Genomic DNA, 20,429 nt, shown 5'->3' with positions numbered 1-20,429 from the left:
TAGTGCCGCTGCTCCCCTTCCTGGACCTTCAAGGAAGAGAAGACGTGTAGTGGCCATGTCGTTGCCACAGAGAGGGATGGGTGCCGCATTGCATGATGAGGAACTGCATGCAGGTAGAGTGGATGCAGGGCCCGGAGGCGGGCTCGGGGCAACATAGCTGATTGGATGGGTAGGACTGAGCTGTCAGGCTAGTGGTGCTCTGAAAGCCAAGACGAAAGGACGCGGGGCAGAAGGACGAGCCTTGGCTATGCTGTGATGCGCCGCCGGAGGGAACGGGGGGCTGTCGTTACTACTCCCACAGCCGTGCCAAAGCAAACACCCACGAAGGGACTCGGCAAAACCAGAGTGCCTATTGTGCGGTGCTGAAGCCTCAACGAAGCCAGACGAGGTTGTAGTGGGCTTGAGCCTACATGGTGATGGCTGTTGGAGACTGGAGTCGAGTGCCTGCACGGCAGCAGTGATGTGACATGAGGGCAAGCAGGAGGAGGCGGGCGACAACTTCAGGATGGCTGTGGAGATCATTAACATTACCGTGGAGGCTTTGAGGAGCAAAGAAACGTACGCTTGTATGTATACCAGAGACCAGACAATGAAATGACGAGCTCACACAAAACAAAGTGAAATAGTAGTTGACACCTTTGGTCTTAAAGACTGATGACATGATAAGAGCACAGGGACCAGGTGGTGGGCTGCTGGTTGGAAGCTGGAGCCAAAAGCTGTGATCATAACACAGCTGGCCAGTAGGCAATCGTGAAAGCTGGTCAAGACGTGGTCATCGATATCGGACAAAGCTGGCTTATGAAAGATGGTCTGGACCTAATCTTGGCATCGGGTCAATAACGTCTAAACATATCACAATCACAATTTTTGAAACTGTGGGAACGACGTGATGTACGATTGGCAGTGTATAAGGAGCTCACATCCTAAAAAGGAAATGTCAAAAACAAGTTGCTAGAAAACTATACAGTGGAGAACAAGTAACTTACATGCTAAGAAAGATAAAGAGAGATGATGTGTGACTCATAGCTAAAGGCAAAGCAGCTCACCCGCTAAGAAAAAAGCACCAGACATATGTCATCAAAAGAGAGCACAATAGGAACCAGGCCAACTCACAACCTGAAACAAGACAGGCCACATTGTCACCAAAAGAGTGCACAATAAAAACTAGGCCAACTCAAACCTGAAACAAGACAGGCCACAGTGTCACCAGAACATTGCACATTGAAAACCAGGCCAACTCACATGCTGAAACAAGACAGGCTACAGTGTGACAGAACAGTGCACATTGAAAACCAGGCCAACTCACATGCTGAAACAAGACAGGCCACAGTGTCTGTCAGAAGAGTGCACATAAAAACCAGGCCAACTCACAATCTGAAACAAGACAGGCCACAGTGTCAGCAGAAGAGTGCACAATAAAAACCAGGCCAACTCACAATCTGAAACAAGACAGGCCACAGTGTCACCAGAAGAGTGCACAATAAAAACCAGGCCAACTCACCCCCTGAAACAAGACAGGCCACAGTGTCACCAGAAGAGTGCACAAACAAAACCAGGCCAACTCACAAACTGAAACAAGACAGGTGGAAATCTATCCCCTATGAGGGGGATAGATTACACTAAATTGGAGAAACGACTCAACACGCAGATAGAACTAGACCACGTGTATGATTCTGGAAAACTAAGTGAGAGGGATACAGAAGGGAAGATGGAGATGATGGTGGTAAGGTAAGAAGAGAGATGCAAAGGCATGTATACGTGATGTGTATGTGGGAAGGTGATGCCAAACAAGGGTAATCCATGATTACAACAGGCCACAGTCTGTGTCAGAAGAGTGCACATTAAAAACCAGGCCAACTCACCCCCTGAAACAAGACAGACCAGTGTCACCAGAAGAGTGCACAATAAAAACCAGGCCAACTCACCTTCTGAAACAAGACAGGCCATGGTGTCACCAGAAGAGTGCACATTGAAAACCAGGCCAACTCACCTTCTGAAACAAGACAGGCTACAGTGTCACCAGAACAGTGCACATTGAAAACTAGGCCAACTCACAAACTGAAACAAGACAGGCCACAGTCTGCGTCAGAAGAGTGCACATTGAAAACTCGGCCAACTCACCTCCTGAAAGAAGACAGGCCACAGTCTGTGTTCTAGAAGTGTGCAAATAAAATGCAAGAAAGCATACCTTTTGAAATAAGTATTTAAAAAAAGATATCATGATCACCAGAAGAGATAATAGTCAATAGGGGAACAACTTACTTTCTAAGAAATGGTAGGTTCAGAAGAGAATTGAGTCAGAACAAAGATCTTTTAGAAATTTTATAATCACTTACCCACTAAAACAATCTGTTATAGGCATACAGAGATGTTGTGAATAGACTATATGTTACCTTCTGGATTTATAAACAAGCATATTATCTGTATCAGTAGCAGAATCAATAGTTATCACTTACTCTCTGAAACCAATGGACAGCTGATGATAAGATGTGACATATTATGCAAAATAATTGCCCACATACTGATGACAATCATTAGGATATATAAAGACTTGAACAATTTGTAGACATATGTTCTGCAAGAAAACAACTATAAGAATAAAACTTTGTGGTAACTGGTTTATTCTTACATTCTGTGCTTCGTCAACAGCAATGAAATGGCATTGTGTTGTAACTTACAATCTGTAAAACAATATTTCAATACCTATTAGTTCCAGTTAAATACCACATACCTCCTATTCACCTTACAGATTAACTTTTGAGCAGCATTATTCTTCTGTTACTTACTGTCTGTTTGAAGAGCTTGATAAATCAGTGAAGATCTCCCAATTATCAACTCTTACTTCACAGAAATCAATAACCTGTTTGAACAGCTTGGACAAATTCATTGTAACAATTGACCCCTGCAATGTCTTATACATATTAAGAGTGTGATGACTAACTGAGAATTGCAATAACTGACTTGAAACAAATTCTTTCCTTCTCTGACACAGCTTAACATCCTTGTGATCTGATAATCTCCATAAGTCATCATAGTATTATACCATATCTTGCCCTGAAAAGTTAGCAATTTTTTTATGAGAGTTACCAAATAGGCTGCAATTGTTTCATCAACTTTTGATTCTTGCATCTGAAATCCTGAAAGAATATGGTGTGGCCAATTGAAGCAAGCATAGTCAGCCACATCATCCTCAAAAAAGTTTTTTGAAGGGCATTCTGCCAGATGTTTCAAACAGTGCATGGCCAGATGAAGGTGTCGCAGAGAAGGATCAATGAAATATTGCTTTGATCGTGATTTGATGGTCAAAAAATCCCGGAGAGATGTGTGATAGAGCATAACAGGTAGTGTTCGAAAGTCCGGTTAGGTCCGGTTATTGGGTGCCCAGGGGCTCTAACCAAGACCGAGACCGGTTAGCCTTTGTCCTGAAACCTAAAATAACCTAACCGGACCGCAACTAACTGGTTACGGTCGGTTATTTGCAGTTACTAACCAGTTAGGACTGAAAAATAAAGAATTGGTTATAACAAGGCAAATATGCTCATATGTAGCTTGATAGATATTATTTCTGCATATTATAGCTTTAAAACGAGCCCAAGAACGCTAAAATCGGTGAAGAATTGACATATTTATGCAATTATCTACACATTTGAGTGATATTTTAGAGATTTGACCATAACTTAGTCAAATTTTGAGTGTTTTCGACGTTCTCAAGTGCGTTTTGAAGGTGTATAATATGGCTGGTTATAACTGGTTATTCCATTTTCAAAATCAACTAACCCTAACCGCGGTTAGGTTAGTGTTGCGGTTAGGTCCGGTTATTTTCCAGTTATTTTCCGGTTAACTAACCTAACTTTCAAACACTAATAATAGGCTCATTATCATGTCCAGGAATTTTGATAACAGACTGTATGTCCAGTAGCTTGCAAATGACCTCCTCATGTGGAAGAGAGAGGAGGGAGCTGAGAAAAGAAATAGATTTGTTACCCTTCAGAACAATGATTGTTCCAAGAATCTGACAGAAGTCTCCTGTCCAAGAAGCAGAAGAGAGAACTTGTTCATAGAGTGAATCTAGACCATTAGCTCCTGATGCCAGAAGTTTCTGTAAGGCCTTGAATGGCTTGCAATCTCCTTCAACACACTGGAGCAATGTAGTGGCAAATGCAAATGAACTGCCAGCCTTGTCAAGAAGTGTAGTGAGATCTTGATCTGATGGCCAGGGCTTTGGTATTCTCTGCATGATTCGCCAATTTTGGTCATAAATGCAATTGAATGTTCTCCAAAAATGTACTTCAATGTCCGGACGAGCATCAAAATTCTGAAGCTCCAGGCAGTGCAAAAACCAAGCTTCAGAACTATCAAGCTTTTTTCAAATATGTTCCTCTACCCTGCTAGTGAGGAGAACCTGGAAAGGAAGATGAGTCCCTCCAGAAGATGCAGTGAGCAAGACATCAATGAAGGCCGCCATCTGAGTTTTGTCATCACATTCATCAAGAGCATCAATAACAACAATCTTTTTCTTCACAAAGTGAGAGATGTTGTTGGAGCTATAGGAGAGGTGTGAAGTGATGAGATGGATTGGATCTATGATGAGCCTTTGAAGTCGATGAGCCAAAGAGACAGTCAACCCCAGCAGGGCAGGCTCATTCTCAATAACACTTTCAATCAATAGCTTTGTGCCAGGAACAGTGCAAGAAATCTGATGGGCAAGAGTAGGAATCAGGCGAGATATGTGGCTGCGTTCACCAGCACCTCGCAAAAAGAAGAAGCTCCCTAGAAGGCGGCCCTCGCCAGCATAGCACTCCGCAATGGTCTGTGCCAACGCCGATTTGCCATAGCCAGCTGGTCCATTAAGCCAGCAGACTACAGCTCGCTTATCATTACCATGGCCATCGAGCAACTGTCAGATTTGTGAAATCACTTCCAAACGAGTTCCAGAATCACATCGAGCGACATGACCTGCACGAATGTGTAGCATCGCTGACAGGCATAAGCAAGCTGGCTAGACCTACATGTCATCCATTATATTATTATTAGCGGTATTGATAGATTGTAAAACCTCGGCGTACCTGCAGCCGCCTGAGGGCCATAAAGATTAACATCGCCGCCGGCGCATATGAGTTGTGATCCAGATATGGTGGTTCCGATAGCGTTTTGGAGCAGTGCGGCTCGAGATGAAGATTCCATGAGTGAAATGATGTGTTGTAATATGAAGAGTAGGGAAGTTTGAAGGGCTAGAGACGTTGATAGGTCGGGTCGTCGTCGTGGTCGATGAAGAAGATCCCGCCTTAGTAGTACGGTTGCAAGCAAGTTGCAAGAGTGGAAATTTACCTTGTAATCTGCACCAAGATTTGACACAGCATCATCCGTCTGTCCATCGTTCTCTACATACTCCATTCTATCTTGTTTTTTGTAGATCACGGCGAATAGTTAATTGTCATTCCGCGAAGCTCGCCCGAAGATGATGTCCATCGTCTTCTGGGTCATGTGATTTTCGATTTGAGTGGAGTTCGGCCGACTGTTCGGAGATCGGCCGGGTAAAAGATGATCGAGTCAGTAGAAAAAGTTAGTCCTCTTGCTCTTTTGGACGTACCCCTCACGCTTCTCTTTCCATTCCCTCTCCCTTTTTCCCCTCATTTTCCCCCTCATCGCTGCTATTATTATCTGCGATTTTAAAAAGGTGACCATGACTCTTCCAGCAACGAGGATTCGTGTGCAAAACGCACCAAAGACCACCGCAACCTTCGTTCGATGTGTGTCGAGCGCTGCGGGGTCATCATCATCTATGGTAGAGGCAAAGTCGAGGGTACGCGAACACGCAAGGAATATCAGTCGCTCGACCGTCTCGAATGCAACGGCAGCACCAGCCATGTGGGTTTTTATTCGGTTTGGATGTAACTTTCATTCTCAAGGTCGTAATACCCCCCAGACGCTCAAATCCTGCACCTGGATTCCAGCAGCTCCCTCCGTCAAAAAAAATGAAGCTACCCCCTCCGATGTATGGTCCTGGTCCCGAACCTAACGCTCCTTTGGATCACACCTTCGTTGGACTGACAGGGGGCCAAATATTCCACGAGATGATGCTTCGCCACGGCGTGAAGCACATCTTTGGCTATCCTGGTGGTGCTATTCTACCTGTATTCGACGCCATCTACAAGTCCCCTCATTTCGACTTTGTTCTCCCACGGCATGAGCAAGGCGCGGGACATATGGCCGAGGGATACGCTCGTGTATCTGGCCTTCCCGGTGTCGTTCTCGTCACCTCAGGGCCAGGGGCGACAAATGTCGTTACGCCCATGCAGGACGCTTTAAGCGATGGTGTCCCCTTGGTCGTGTTCTCTGGACAAGTAGCCACATCCGCCATCGGTTCCGACGCCTTCCAAGAAGCCGACATTGTGGGAATATCGCGCAGTTGTACGAAATGGAACGTAATGGTGAAAGATATCTCAGAGCTCCCGCGGCGTATCAATGAAGCCTTTAAAATTGCCACTTCGGGCCGTCCAGGCCCGGTTCTCGTTGACCTTCCCAAGGACGTGACAGCTGGTATTCTCCGCACGCCGCTGCCTTACAAGGCCACCACCCCTGGCATCAACCTCGGACTCCCAACAAATCCCCTACAGGTACTAGACCCACCTGTAGACGCTACTTTGATTCACCAGGCTGCGGCACTCATCAACCAAGCCCAACGACCTTTGATCTACGCCGGCAATGGCGTCCTCTCTTCGCCAATGGGTCCCAAATTGCTGGCGCAGCTAGTAGAGAAGGGTAACATCCCTGTATGTACAACCCTGCAAGGCCTCGGTGCGTTCGATGAGACGAACGAGAAGAGTTTACATATGTTGGGCATGCACGGGAGCGCATACGCCAACTTTGCAATGCAACACGCGGACGTGATCATTGCTCTCGGCGCGCGCTTTGACGATCGTGTAACGGGCAAGATCGACACCTTCGCACCTGCCGCTCGCCTAGCCGCACAACAAGGTCGTGGAGGGATCATACACTTCGAGATTCAGCCGAAGAACATCAACAAGGTCATCGAAGCACAAATCCCTATTCTTGGGGATGTTGTACAAAATCTGGCATCGTTGGTCCCGTTGATGAAGTCGCCGCCCAGAGAGGAATGGTTGGCAGACATCAAGGAGTGGAAGACGAACTATCCGTTCACTTACGTGAAGGCGGCGAAAGGGGAGAAGATGAAGCCGCAGGAAGTGATTGAGGAGTTGGAAAACCAGACGAAGCACATCAAGGACGAGATTATTGTGGCGACTGGCGTGGGGCAACATCAAATGTGGGCTGCCCAATTTTTCCGCTGGAAACACCCTAGAACAATGGTAACGTCTGGCGGTTTGGGGGTATGTGGTTTAGTCTGACGCCTATCATCGCGGAGTTAATCGCCCTTCCCTTTTCTAGACGATGGGCTTTGGTTTGCCAGCATCTATTGGTGCTAAAGTGGCCGCGCCACATAAGACCGTCATCGATATTGACGGCGACGCCTCATTTAGCATGACTGCTATGGAGCTCGCAACTGCCTCACAGTATGGCATTGGTGTCAAAGTTCTTATCCTCAACAACGAATTCCAAGGAATGGTCTTACAATGGCAAGGTACATTTTTGTTCTGATTTCGCGTCCCGTTCTTCGTTGAACCCATGATTCAGATCTGTTCTACGAAAAACGCTACTCCCACACGAAGATGACGAACCCTGACTTTGTCATGCTCGCGAAGGCGATGGGCGTGCATGCCATCCGCGTTGAGAGCTCGGAGGAGCTCCCAGCGAAGATGAAGGAATTTTTGGAGTACGACGGATCGAAACCTATCCTTATGGAGTGTCTGGTGGAAAAAGACGAGCATGTTTTCCCGATGGTTCGTTTTTTCCCTTTTATCTCATCAATTGTCTGCGATACTGATCCTGTTGCAGGTGGCTGCTGGAAAAGCTCTGCATGAGCAATTGCTACACCCTTCTCTGGCTGGCGTCGTAGCGCGGGCGGCAGCGAAAAACAAGGCCAGATCATCGTAGTGTGAAAGAAAAAAAGAAATAAAAGCCCGTTACCCATCTATTTCTTTGGAATAGAGTTATAACTCATTATATTTCCTCGCTCTTTCGCCTTCTCCCTCCTGCCAGCTTGGCTTGTTTTTCTCTACATCTCTCACTTCATTCATTCTTGTTCTCTGTACAACGGTGAATATTGCATTTGGCTACCTTCCATCCCCTTTCTGTGCGCGGACTTTCACGTACAACTGTATCTATTCCGTTTACCCCATACTTACTCATCAGACACCCACGTTTGCATTATCTACCCAAAATCTGATAGGTCAGGAATATAGCACCATGATTTGTTTCCGTTTCCTTTTCAAACGATCCTCGGAGCCAACTCCACTGGTATCGATCTGGGCGCGACACAACGCGACGAATATCACTGTCACGCGGCGACGGGAACCCTCTCTTTAACGGGTATGTGAGTTATCTTGGATGGTGGAAGTCCTGGGAACGTTGACGTTTGCAAATGGGAACCAGTCAACTCCAGTTAATATTCAAGGTGACCTGATAGACGGGGGAATCACTGAAAATCGTTGTCTGTTTCAGCATCTCTCCGAAACGTTTTGTAAGGGGTGCATCTTCTGATCTAAAAACCAATGCATTTGGGAAGGGTTTGATCATTGGACTATCTTGAGACGGGACTTGTTACATAGGATGCTATGACTCTCATGACCTCTAAATTCGGGAATATACAACGTTGGTACAACTTCCATGTTGTTCAGACGGCCTGAGGAGAGACACGCCCCACAAGAACCACTTCATTCAACACTTTCACCCTTCGTCGGTCTGAGAATCCCCTGATCGGGGGACGGGGTGGGGGTGGAAGACTGTCATCTTGTTCAATTCTATTTCGGTGCGGAAACAGGTTAAATATCAGAAGTAGCTGCGATTGAATTGGAACAGCGACATACACAACGTTGATGGATGCAGTCGTCTGCTCCTGAACGGGAACATCTCGAATAACAATGGCTTCGTCCACGATGGCGGTGAAAAAGACTCCAACAGAGCCAGCCTAGTCATTATCAACGGTCAATTTACCACTTGTCACTACGAGGAAAAATCAACGCACAAGGACGGGGCTCTTGGGATCAGCAGGGACCTCGACAGCCCCTGCGAAGGAGATGGAGGCGTGAGTCTCGTCGAATTTCTCACCGCTCAACAAGTTGGTGAACTCGGTGCGGGAGATAGTGCGCCCATTGACGGTGATGGTAGCGTCCTTAAACAGGAAGGCGTCGAGGGCTTCCTCAAGGGCGCTGGCTGTCGTAGCCTGGAAGATTGCAGTGAGATGGTTCTTGGTCCACTGAGAGAGGGAGAGGAGAACGATTTCGGTTGTAGCCATTGTGAAGGTAAGAAGATGTCTTGACCTAAAAGCTCAGAAGGTGCCCTTTATATGTAGTGGAGGAGATGCGTACCAATGGCGTATGTTACGAGAATTGCTTCGTGCGATGGCGCCGTCGCCGACAAGATCGGTTTAGAGTCATGATTTATATATACATCTCGTCGCCCATGGAGTTTGGACTACATTATGGAGAATGATGAGCGCTGAGCGCAAAGCTGCGCTCGTATTTTCCTTGGTAATGGCGGAGCCTTTTTCCTCTTCGTCACCAGTCACGTCACTTCCCTTGTTTATCGGCAGAAGAAGCGAATTCATGTTCAGAACAAAGTAGCCCACAGAAATATCATTGTCGCCATGAGCCACCAGTTGATTCAGAATGGTCAGCAGGCCGAAATCCGTTCGACGCCTTTCCCATAGCTCGTTCTGCCGAACAGATCGCGGTAGACCTTCGGCAATTTCGAAGTTGATGAATCCCCCTTGCTGCTCAAATATACCATCCTAAATTCGCGTTGACCGTGATGGTGTATTCTTGTCCGGCATGACAGTCGATGGTCATAGACTGTTTTTTCTTTGAATGGGGAGTGGGGGGCGGAAGCTGCATAAAAGCCTTTCATCTCACGATGGCAACATTCACAGTTTCTTGAGACCATTTCCTAGTTGCGCCCTCCCCTCTCAGCCTTGACTTTCGAGTGCGCCAGGTTTATCCCATTCAGAAGATTTCTTGTGGACTGCTTGTTTTGTAAACCACTATCAATAAAGCTCCATTGACACCTCGAGCAAGATCTCACAGACTGGTACTACATACAGTGATCCAAAGAAGAACCAGGGTGTTGTCGAGATTGTTCGATAGTACAAAAATGTGCCGATGTATATTCCTCCGCGTCCTTGAATTGACATCTGGTGAAAAACATCTGAACGGGGGGTGAAGCTGGTGAAGAGGCCTGTCCTTTTTTGTTTTGTGTTCTTTTGCAACCGGCTTACGATCTGAAAGGAGCTTCGACATTGCACGATCAAGAGGTCAGGCTTCAAGGATCAGAGGTTCTCCAACCGTTCGCACTGCGAATCCGCTCAGGCTCGAAAAGATCTGAGAGGGGGCAATAGACTCACTATCCCATCCACGTTTTCCAACCGAAAGCCATCCGAGTCTAACGCTCGTCGACTTTCCAATCCCGTCAGAAGACGGCTAACAAAGGGAACTGGCCGTCTGTCTGAGAGACGCAGATCGCGGATATGGCAGGACACGGTGGGCGTCTGCATGAGGACGCCGGGGTGTACGAGAGACAAGATAGGGCCTAGGCTGGGTTAGAGAAGGGGGAGTTTTTGAGCCATCGCTTGGGGATGGTGATGGAGGAAGAGCTGGAGGTTGAGGAGCGGATGAGCACGGGATGGTATTTCTGGATGGTACTTCGTCTTCTTCTCGCGTTTTTGCGTCCGGGGTAAAGAAAGTTATTGACGACGAGAGTACAGAATGGGTGGTGAGCGTGAAGGGGATGGGGTTGGACGGCTGTTACTGCGGTGTGGGGTGGATGTCGATGGCAGGAATTGATTGGGCTTCTTGCTCATCCAGTCGTTTCGTTTTAAATTAAACCTTCGGAAAGATTCGCTTTTGGTGTGTATAGTGTGGGGTGCTATACAACTGTTAAATGCGAGTCAGAGAGTTATAGTGGTGAGGGAACAGAAGGTCTGACAGTGAAAGTGTATGGAGTGATCTTGGTCCTTCCCCGAAAGTTGTGAACCCATACTGCAACCTCAAAGGGATGTCGGATTTCGAGCTAGAATGCTCGCTGCAGCCCGGTAAGTACATACTTGGTAAGTACTGTGTGAAGGAGTTTCAATTTCATAACCCGATTGGGTTTTCTACAATGAATTCTCACAACTGATCTCCGACGGCTCTCATCTCTACGTGACGGTCGCGCATTGCGCAACTACTACACAGGAGTCAGGATATCCCACTTCGCCCGTGCTTTTGAAGTCGTCAAAACAAATTCAGAAATCTTATGTTTATTCCGTAGATTATATATACACTAACCCTGAGAAAAGAATGTCCGATCACTTTTTAAATGAAAAATGGGTTTTATCTTCAAACTCTTTAATCCTTTGAACAATATTTCATAGGCAGAGTGGACCTTTATGTTTACTCTGTACATCCTGCAAAAAAGATTGAACTAAGCAGCTGTCGTTGTGACACACATGGTGGGTGTAGGCCAGTCGATGCCGTGACCGTGGGATATAAACGCGTCGCGTCAAGCAACTTGCTGTCGATCTCGACTTCAACCAAAAACCGCACTCCCAAACCACATTGCGTATGGTCACATACCTCCTATGGCTCCAATTACAACCCCCACCAAACGTGCAAAGATTTGTACAATGTGGGCGGCGGGATACACCCACAACGAAATTCGCGATGCTTTGACTGGTCGCCACGATCTTTCTGACCGCCAAATCCTCCGGATCGTCAAGAGATACGCAGAAAAGGAGAATTACTACGATGTTGGACACTCAACTGGTCGTCCTCGGAAGCTCACGCCCCGTGATTTACGTGTAGCCTGCCGACACCTGTCAAATCAGACTGCCCACGATGCTTCCGACCTGCAGCGCGAGTACTTCCCGGATGTTTGTGTGGATACAATGAAGCATGCACTTAAAGGAGAAGGTCTTGAACCTCATATTTGATGCACAGTTCCATTCATCTCTCACAAGAACCTACACGTCCGAAAGAACTGGGCCGAGGAACGACTGGAATGGACCGTGGCTAATTCAAGGGGGTGGCGGAATGTGGAAAAGAGACCAACACTCGTTTTTTCTTTTTCAGAGTTCAGCTTGACACCCCCCCACCACCTACCTTCCTAATAGAGTATGTTTTTTCCACACATGTTTTATTTTTTTTAATTTGTAAGATTTACGTGGAACAAGTCAACTTTTGAGTCAACTATGCACAGGCGGTTGGCCACCTTTTGCCTAAGCTAAACAAAACGGCTTTAAGATATGTACTTGTTCAAAGATGTATGGTAAGTAAGGACAAAATGAGACGGCGTTTCTTTCCGAGCATCAATGTGTGATGAAAATCCTCAAAGGTAAATGGGGAGTCGAGGAATTGAGTTTCCGTTGTGCATGGGGTGGTGCGTGGAGCAAGGATTGCCACGGGGTGTAAACAGTCAAAAAAACCCACCAAAAATGCAAGAACTACGGCGGCGGGGACTCTAAATCCTTGAACCATTACCTTCGGATGCAACGTCATCCACGGAAATCCGTGCGTTGCTGCATCTCAAACTCTACTAAAACATCCAAAGTTCCAAAAGGCACATCGCTGACCACTTCGACCAGCAAATTGATGGGGGTCACTTTTTTTTTTCGGCCTTCGGCCGGACCACCCCCCCCCACCTACCCTTGGTTCGGGATCCACGTCCCGCTACCCCCTTGGGCTAATTGGATGGCTGTAAACTTCTCAGATGAGTCCATATTCCACTTGTTTGGGTCAGATGGTATAGAGTGGTGCTGGAGGAGACCAGGAGAGTGCTTGGATCCACGGTTCACGAAGAAGAAGGTCAAGCACGGTGGTGGGAAGGTTACGGTGTGGGGAATGATCACGGCACAAGGTGTTGGGCGGATCGTACGGATTGAAGGGAACCTCAACAAAGAGTTATATCGTGAAATCCTTGAGGACGATGTCCTAGGTACCTACTGTGAGCTTTCTATGGAGCCACGTCAATTCTACTTCCAGCAAGACAACGATCCAAAACATACAGCGAAGATCGTACAGGCTTGGTTTCAAAAAAACAACATAGATCTCCTTCCATGGCCACCAAACAATCCCGACATCAGTATCATCGAGAACCTTTGGGACCACCTCGAACGTCGAATACGAGCATGTAAGCCACTGCCGCGGTCGGAAGAAGATTTGTGGGTGGCTCTTCAGGAGGAGTGGTTCCGGATTGATGTCAGCTTTATCACGAAGTTATACCAATCTTTACCCCAACGAGTTCTTGCAGTTTACCAGGCTAATGGGGGGAACACGAGGTACTAGATAGTTAGATACACAAGTTCAAATTTCTCTCGTTCTCCAGGTTTAATCTGGCATTTCGGTTTTTTCTGGTTTCCTATTTTGGGCCTTGCCACATTGATTGCTATCGCATAATTCGTATTTGCATTTCTGTATCGCAAAACTTTGGAGACATGTTATATACCACTTAACCTTTCTTATACTCTTGAGATCCAATTAATGCGTTGTGTGGTTTTCACGTTATAGGCCAGACTTCATCAAAAAAACGATCGGACATTCTTTTCTCAGGGTTAGTGTACATAATGATATACCCCACCGGCATGCCTTTAGTTCAATGCGGACTTCGGCGATTTTCGACGTCTGCCAAAATACATCTGCACACCAGAACATATCCCGATCCTTGCGCTTTCCACCGAGTTTGAACTTCAAGGTTTGAGACCCAACTGGGGATTGGCATTGTATATGTATACAAAACATCAGTTGAATCAAGAGAGCGGTTACTCCACCCGTGTCGCAAGTCTGGCATCCAGCTGGTTCCAGAGTTAGAATCCATCCTTCGCAGAATGATAATCGCACCCCAAACAACCCATGGTCTACCTCAGGAGGTACCAGACGTGTGTGACTAAAAGGCGGGGGGACCGATATTATATTGACCAGGATTTGCCAATGTTTCTTGTATGATCATTGAGGTAATGTGGAATAATTGTGTGGTATAAGTTATACAGATATTGAAGTACAATTGTGGTGGCGCAGCGGGTGTCATAAAACCTGCGATGAAGGGTCAACATTCGGATCGGAGAAGAGCCAAAGGGATGAGAGTACGCACAAACAAGACCTGAAGAAAAGGCGGGAAGTCACTTAGGCTCCCAATAGTACCGAGGCGATTTAAATGTTCCTTGTTTTTGCGTTATTTCAGAATGATGAGGCGATGATATACTTTGGCGAGGTGATGATGATGACACAGCACGTTCGGGCTGAAAGGAAGTGTCAGTCTCCTTCCACACCGACAAGCCACGAAACGAACCTTAGCTATTGACGCGTCGACGTCCGCAATACCTCTCATTTCTCTAGATCTCGGTGAGTTTTCGAATGACGGTGATATTGCTCCTTGTTCTGGATCCCGAGTGAAATTGGCGGGCGAGTGTATACGGTCCGTGAGTCGTCTTCGCATACGTCTACGACGAAAGTAGAACGCGACAATGCCCACGACGACGATGATAACAGCTATAATCGAAGTGATGTTTAGGGATGAAGAAATGGCAGGTTCTAGAAGAACGCACCAAATACAGCGACAACCGCAGTTTCCCATGCAGTTCCAAGGTGTCCTGAGTGTGGGCTGGGTGGAGAGGAAACCATGGTCAGCTCTAGACGCAGACCAAAAGGGCTTGCTTGAGACAAGTATGAAGAAAGGGAGTTGAGGAGAAATCTGAATGTCGACATACTTACCCTTCCTCTTGATCTGTCACACGGGCCATTGCCGTTCGGGGATAAGACGGGAGACGAGTCTCAGATAATATTGGACAGAGAGGCAATCCCTGCGTAGAGAGGATAGGCGAAAGCGTCGGTCGACGGGAGGCGGAGATCGAGAACAGTGCTTGCCAACCTGCATCACCTTTATAATGCTGCCCAAGTACTTCTGGGCGAGGAGCAGGGCAACTTGCAACAACTTGAGCGAATGCCAAGAACCAACACCCTGTATGAGCAAATGCCAAGCCGACAAGGAGGTTGAGGAAGCCACTCTAAAACACGCCAAGAGCCCATGAGACGAACAGTGGAGTGTTCTTTGAGAAATCCTAGTCGAATACTACTTTTCGCTTGGTGAATCGTTACAGGCGAAATCATCGAGTAAAGTGCCAGTGCGGAGCCAGATGTCCTTTCCATTCTGCTAAGATTCTCTTGGAGTTTTCAAGGGTTTTCTTCCTCTGTTTGTGTGTGATAATAGTGGTCAGCTTGGCAGAAGCAATCTTCGACTCGTTTTGTTTCTTCTATGTTGTTCTTCAACCCAAACCGACTTGGCGCACAGCTATGGTCTTCTTGCAGGTTGGCAGGCGTTACATTTTGATCTTGAAGCCCAAGTGAACACGAACCAATCGGAAGACAAGGTTTAATCCACCTCCAAGATTATGTAACGCGCTCTTATGTAATAGACCTGACTGTGCGGTTCACGCAAGGTTCACGAGAGTAACTTTCAAGAACACCCATGGCGTCGACATTTGTTAGAACCGGCAAAAAGGTGGATGTCAGTTCTCTCAATTTTTGTCACGAGAATTGAATTGTGCAGGCAAGATTGTAGCCATTGGCAGAAATTATGCTGCTCACGCAAAGGAACTCAACAACGCACCACCCAAAGAACCTTTCTTCTTCTTAAAGCCCACCACCAGCTACCTGCCATCTGGAGGAAAAGTCGAAATACCACGCGGAATCGTCGCACATCATGAAGGTCTGTCCTTTCTTGCGCGTCGACCATCGTTCCGAGCTGACGCATTTTCTTTCCTGGGCAGTGGAGCTTGGACTCGTCATTGGCAAGCCAGGCAGGGACATATCGCAAGCAAACGCCGAGTCGCATATTGCAGGTTACAGTATGTCATTCGGGCGCTAGTATCAACTCAGGCTCATCTCGCTCGTTGTGTTTGCCAAGCATTGGCGGTAGATATGACGGCACGCAACCTGCAGGAAAAGGTAAAGAAGCAAGGTTTGCCTTGGTCCACCGTGAAGGGATTTGATACCTTCACGCCCATTGGGTACGTACTAATAACGTGCCTAGGCCATCCATCCACTGACCTTGCCTTCCTCCGGCAGGGCATTCATTTCCAAGAGTGCGATTTCGGACCCCCACGACCTAAGATTACAGCTCAAGGTGCAAAAAATTACGTCTTCTTGTATTATCCCCTTGGGTTTATGAAGTTGTCTCATTTTTCAAGGTAAACGGTATCTTGAAACAAGATGGTACAACGTCAGATATGATTTTCCGCATCCCCCGTGTCATTGAGCATGTTTCATCAATCATGAAGCTGGAAGTTGGTACCGAAGTTCCTCTCCCTAGCTTGATTGACACCTGTTTACAGGACGGCGACCTCATTTTAACGGGAACACCATCGGGTGTAGGTCCCATAGTTCCTGGTGATAGAGTGGAGTGTTCCTTGGCGAACGCGGCCGGCCAAGAACTCTTGACCCTTGACTTCACCGCTGTTGCACGAGAAGGAGGTTATCGCTTCCAAGAAGACTAAGAGGATGCCAATCACTGCATCTTGCACGTTTTCCATCTCCGCTTTCCGCATGGAAAACATTGAAGTCATGATCGTCATTGACTTCCAGCCCCAAGTGAATCACAATCATCATGTGTCCATCACAAGCAATATACATTTAAAGATTTTGTGTGTACCTATGTGCACAAGAATCGGAGAATTCTACAATTGTTTCTCCAGAATTATCCTTTTATCATTCGGACTACTGCTAAAGGAATCTTCCGACGTGTTGGAGTCGTCAGAGGTTGAAGTGGCAGAATCATTAGCAAACGTCCAGCTTTCCGTAGTAGGCGTCAACCCCTCATCCTCTGACGTCGCTGAATGGAAGTCTCCAAAATCGGCAAAGCTCTCAAACGACGAATCTTCATCAGAGAATGAAGATGGGAAGTTAAAGGGGTCTACATCATTTGTTGCCGCTGCTGCATCTGAGAATGGGCCAAAGCCATCCTAGAAAACGAATCCGTCACAGCCCGTACCAACGAGAAGAGAGGAACTCACATCATCATGAGCATTGAACGCATCTTGAGCCATAGCATGAGCCCTATTATCTCCTGGATTAAAGGCGTCCTGTCACGAATCGTTAACACAGTTTAGCGCAAAGGAAAAACAACAAATCTCACATCGAAGCCACTTGTACTGAGCGGTCTCCGCTCCGTACTCTGATGTCGTAAAGATACAGGCGGGTTACTCAAGCTGAAGGTGGATTGCGATAACCAGCCCTCATCTTCATCCTCTTCATCAGAGGATGATTCAAACTGGTCGGAGGAATGCATCTCCTGTGCCAAGTACCGCGCAAACTGAATTCAAGAGGACACATTTAGCACGGCTCTAGTCAAGTGGAAAAGGCAAATGTACCTGTGGGGCTCGTTTTGTACTGTCGTCTTCGTCGTCATCGCCGTCATCTTCCATGGGAGCAGGTCCAAAATCAGCAGTCCCCCGGGATGACCCAAGACTAGTGGCACGTCGGAATTGGCCCCTCACTCCACCTTCGCTGCTGTCCGTTGTCGCGCCAACGCCATTGCCAGGTGTTGCAGCAATACCACCTTCATCCCCCTCATCTACTTTCCATTGCGTAACGTTACGCTGGGCTACGATAGGTTTACCTCCACCCAACAACCTCGTGTCGCGCGTTTTGGTCTCATTATACCTACCCGTAACGTACTCGTCCCATTCAGGTTCAGGCGCGTATTGGATGATGATCAGCCTGAGGTCTGGGGGGAAATGCTCAAGCGCGGTGATAACATCTTCCGATATCAGTGTTAGGTGGCCCATGTAGCCCAATCGGCCACCTGTTGTTTTCATGCTTTTAACGCCAAAAGTTAGAGGTTGTCAAGAAGAATTGAGCAACACATAAATTACTTACCTCTCCTCGTCGTTTCTTCTTTGCCCTTCCACAATTTTATGCATGATTTTGGCATCACGAAATAAAGCAATGGCAAGCTCCCGATTCCGACCAGTGTGGACATGTCCGGTAAGGACTTGGTGGATCAGATCGTACACTGCACTATGTAGGAAATTATTCCACGGGAACTCGAAAAACAGATCCTGGCAAGGTGAGGTTCAGTATCTTCCTGAAGAAGGGTTATTTAATTGCGCACCAACAATGTCCCTAAAACATCAACGTCTAGGAAGCGTTGCTTCATCTGTTCACCGATGGGAAGGAGGGAATCTATGGAACTGTCGATCGTCGCTCGTCTTCGCGAACTCCTCCTTGACCCATGTCGAGAACGGGGTGGTGGTCTAGATGAGTCTGCATCAGGAGGAGGGCTGAATGGATTTATTATAGGTGAACATGACGATGGTGATGATGAAGGAGAGGGTGAAGAGTAGATGGGGCTAGGTGACATGAGAACAGATGGCTGAGAAAGCGACAGCCCTGTGTTCAGAGGAGATAGTTCCAGCTGAGACTGGGGCTCATCGTACATCGCTATCTCTTCCATAGCATCGTCGTCTGAGCTACCAGGTTCATCGCCATCGTCGCTCATGTCGTCATCGGAATCAAGTGAAGGTGAATGTTGAATTGGGTTTCTGCTGATGGGAAATTCGTGTGCGGGTTCGCTCTCGTCGTTCTCCTCGTCCATGTCATCCTCCTGCCGATCATCGTTTGAGTTGTTCAGGGCAATGACCTGAGATAACTCTTCAAGTCCGGCTAGACCACCTTGGAGACGACCCTCAGAGTCATACAAGTGATTGTAGGCAGCTGGGCGGTTCAAAAGCGACATGTTAGAACAGTGCAGCAGTTCCGCGAACAGTTCGATAATCCTGTACCGTTCCCATGTGAGCGGTGTAATGGTGCCAACGGTGGTCGATATGGGGCCTTTCTGTAAGAGCAATTTTTGTTTATTTAGTTTTTTAGTGAGAAAAAGAAACGTGCTTGATGTAAAAACTCACCAAGGACCGTGGTTCTTTTAGATAACGTCGGAACTCTGGTAATCGCACACACATGATCTCCAGAACCGGACCTAGAGAAACAACCCCCATTCGGTTCACCATCTCCCCCATCACCTGTTCAAGGGTTCCTCTTGTATCTTCTCCTTGTATGTGACACTGTTGTTGCACTTGGATAAGACGATTGCGGAGGGTATGGAAGAGGTATGGCTCAAAATAGTCCGAGTTATTCTTTCGTATCAGTTCCACAACAACAGATATTGAATGAACTATCGAAGATGTCGCGGATTCTCGATTTGGGAAGTAGTGGCTGGAGGAGCGGATATCTTCCACTCCAGTAGCAGTTGTTGGGGTCGTTGGAGCAGGGTCCTCCGGTAGCGTATCAAAATCATAAAGCATATACGAGACCAGCCTCGAGATACTCTCTGGACGAGCCAGTTCTCGAGCAAAACGATTAGATGCTGGTCCGTTTTGAAGTCCTTCAGTGAGCCCTGCACCTGGGGACGGGGTAGCCATCGAAATGATTCCCTTTATCAAGTCTGTGACGATTGTGTGGATATCGGTAGAATGGTCTGGCGAAAGTAGATCTAACAATCTGCCCATCAAGTTTTCTGAAGAAAACCACTGCGTGGAAGTTGTCACCCAATTCAAGGGATGTATAGAGAAGAACACACACCTCAACTACCCCACTCCCAGCTGGCGTCTCATCCAACTGGATAATTCGGACCAACAAGTCTACGACTGAGGAAACTTCAATGTGCTGCAACAGCCGTTCGACAATGGATGGTTGAGCTTGGATGAAGGCGAGCATCTGGGCAGCGCGGCATTCGCGAGACAGCCCTCAATAGATAGAGGGGGAAAAGGATTCACCTCTGCAGGCTTTTTGCTGAGAAATACCGAGTTAATTTTTGCGAAATGCGAAGCCATGATGGTCTGCGTTTTCATATCGTCTGGTGATCTGTCGAGGACGGTCTCCCAGAAGGGCACAAGGAGTTGTTGGTGCTCGTTCACACAAGTCTCGACGATGGACCATATTTCGCTGCATAGCACCTCGGTGGCAACGTAGGGATACCTTTACAGAATAGGATAAGCCCAACCCCAGGACGGTAGTAGGGATTCTCTAGAACAGTGAATACTCACTTGAAGCGCCCCTTTTCCTCGCTCTCCGTTTGCCCCGTCACATATCCCAACAACTTCTGAAGCACATCAACCCTCTCAAAGTATCCTATAAGCCGCGTGTTCTGCGATTTACACTCCTGCAGCAGGTCGTCCTCGTCTAAAATAGCCTCAAGCTGCACGTCCTCCTTGTCGAGAAGGCTGTCGATAGCTGATCCGTTGTTAAACCCGAATCTGTGGCAGAAATACCGCAGAGAAGGAGGTCAGAGGCGTTGCGTATAGGGTTGATTCCAGACTACCTCCAGAACAT

At 47.3% G+C, this 20,429-nt stretch overlaps 6 protein-coding genes across 6 annotated transcripts; 2 read left to right on the top strand and 4 right to left on the bottom strand.

The window, feature by feature from the left end:
- Positions 1–28: 28 nt before the first annotated feature.
- On the bottom strand, positions 29–2,887 carry LACBIDRAFT_331662 (uncharacterized protein; the record flags this gene model as incomplete). The annotated part of the gene is made up of 24 exons (XM_001885996.1): positions 29–180; positions 324–444; positions 608–757; positions 921–923; positions 987–989; positions 1,047–1,049; positions 1,114–1,116; positions 1,243–1,245; positions 1,307–1,309; positions 1,372–1,374; positions 1,437–1,439; positions 1,502–1,504; positions 1,567–1,598; positions 1,863–1,865; positions 1,926–1,928; positions 1,991–2,008; positions 2,056–2,058; positions 2,122–2,146; positions 2,263–2,265; positions 2,337–2,339; positions 2,457–2,476; positions 2,523–2,575; positions 2,679–2,681; positions 2,787–2,887. 24 exons carry the CDS (start codon positions 2,885–2,887, stop codon positions 29–31), a joined length of 717 nt encoding a protein of 238 aa, XP_001886031.1.
- A 2,895-nt stretch (positions 2,888–5,782) lies between these two features.
- LACBIDRAFT_191581 (uncharacterized protein) lies at positions 5,783–8,342 on the top strand (the record flags this gene model as incomplete). Its single annotated transcript, XM_001886089.1, has 5 exons — positions 5,783–5,868; positions 5,927–7,349; positions 7,408–7,600; positions 7,654–7,859; positions 7,915–8,342. The coding sequence occupies 5 exons, from the start codon at positions 5,783–5,785 to the stop codon at positions 8,011–8,013; spliced, it is 2,007 nt and encodes a 668-aa protein (XP_001886124.1). The 3' UTR covers positions 8,014–8,342.
- A 365-nt stretch (positions 8,343–8,707) lies between these two features.
- Positions 8,708–9,373, bottom strand: LACBIDRAFT_295296 (uncharacterized protein; the record flags this gene model as incomplete). Its single annotated transcript, XM_001885995.1, has 3 exons — positions 8,708–8,879; positions 8,946–9,046; positions 9,104–9,373. The coding sequence occupies 3 exons, from the start codon at positions 9,371–9,373 to the stop codon at positions 8,753–8,755; spliced, it is 498 nt and encodes a 165-aa protein (XP_001886030.1). The 3' UTR covers positions 8,708–8,752.
- A 4,328-nt stretch (positions 9,374–13,701) lies between these two features.
- On the bottom strand, positions 13,702–15,251 carry LACBIDRAFT_331657 (uncharacterized protein; the record flags this gene model as incomplete). The annotated part of the gene is made up of 8 exons (XM_001885994.1): positions 13,702–13,744; positions 14,108–14,138; positions 14,197–14,205; positions 14,308–14,344; positions 14,395–14,594; positions 14,651–14,706; positions 14,817–15,109; positions 15,141–15,251. The coding sequence occupies 8 exons, from the start codon at positions 15,249–15,251 to the stop codon at positions 13,702–13,704; spliced, it is 780 nt and encodes a 259-aa protein (XP_001886029.1).
- A 319-nt stretch (positions 15,252–15,570) lies between these two features.
- LACBIDRAFT_331656 (uncharacterized protein) lies at positions 15,571–16,597 on the top strand (the record flags this gene model as incomplete). Its single annotated transcript, XM_001886088.1, has 6 exons — positions 15,571–15,609; positions 15,657–15,810; positions 15,872–15,949; positions 15,970–16,111; positions 16,170–16,227; positions 16,292–16,597. 6 exons carry the CDS (start codon positions 15,571–15,573, stop codon positions 16,595–16,597), a joined length of 777 nt encoding a protein of 258 aa, XP_001886123.1.
- A 180-nt stretch (positions 16,598–16,777) lies between these two features.
- LACBIDRAFT_307438 (uncharacterized protein) lies at positions 16,778–20,429 on the bottom strand (the record flags this gene model as incomplete). Its single annotated transcript, XM_001885993.1, has 11 exons — positions 16,778–17,062; positions 17,114–17,182; positions 17,236–17,412; positions 17,471–17,918; positions 17,979–18,160; positions 18,214–18,936; positions 19,007–19,627; positions 19,680–19,814; positions 19,874–20,075; positions 20,144–20,353; positions 20,419–20,429. 11 exons carry the CDS (start codon positions 20,427–20,429, stop codon positions 16,778–16,780), a joined length of 3,063 nt encoding a protein of 1,020 aa, XP_001886028.1.

This window comes from Laccaria bicolor, genomic scaffold, assembly GCF_000143565.1.
Source record: "Laccaria bicolor S238N-H82 LACBIscaffold_35 genomic scaffold, whole genome shotgun sequence".
In the NCBI taxonomy this organism is placed as follows: Eukaryota; Fungi; Basidiomycota; class Agaricomycetes; order Agaricales; family Hydnangiaceae; genus Laccaria; species Laccaria bicolor.
The sequence above is the reverse complement of the archived record's forward strand: the minus strand, read 5'-3'. Positions and strand labels throughout refer to the sequence as shown.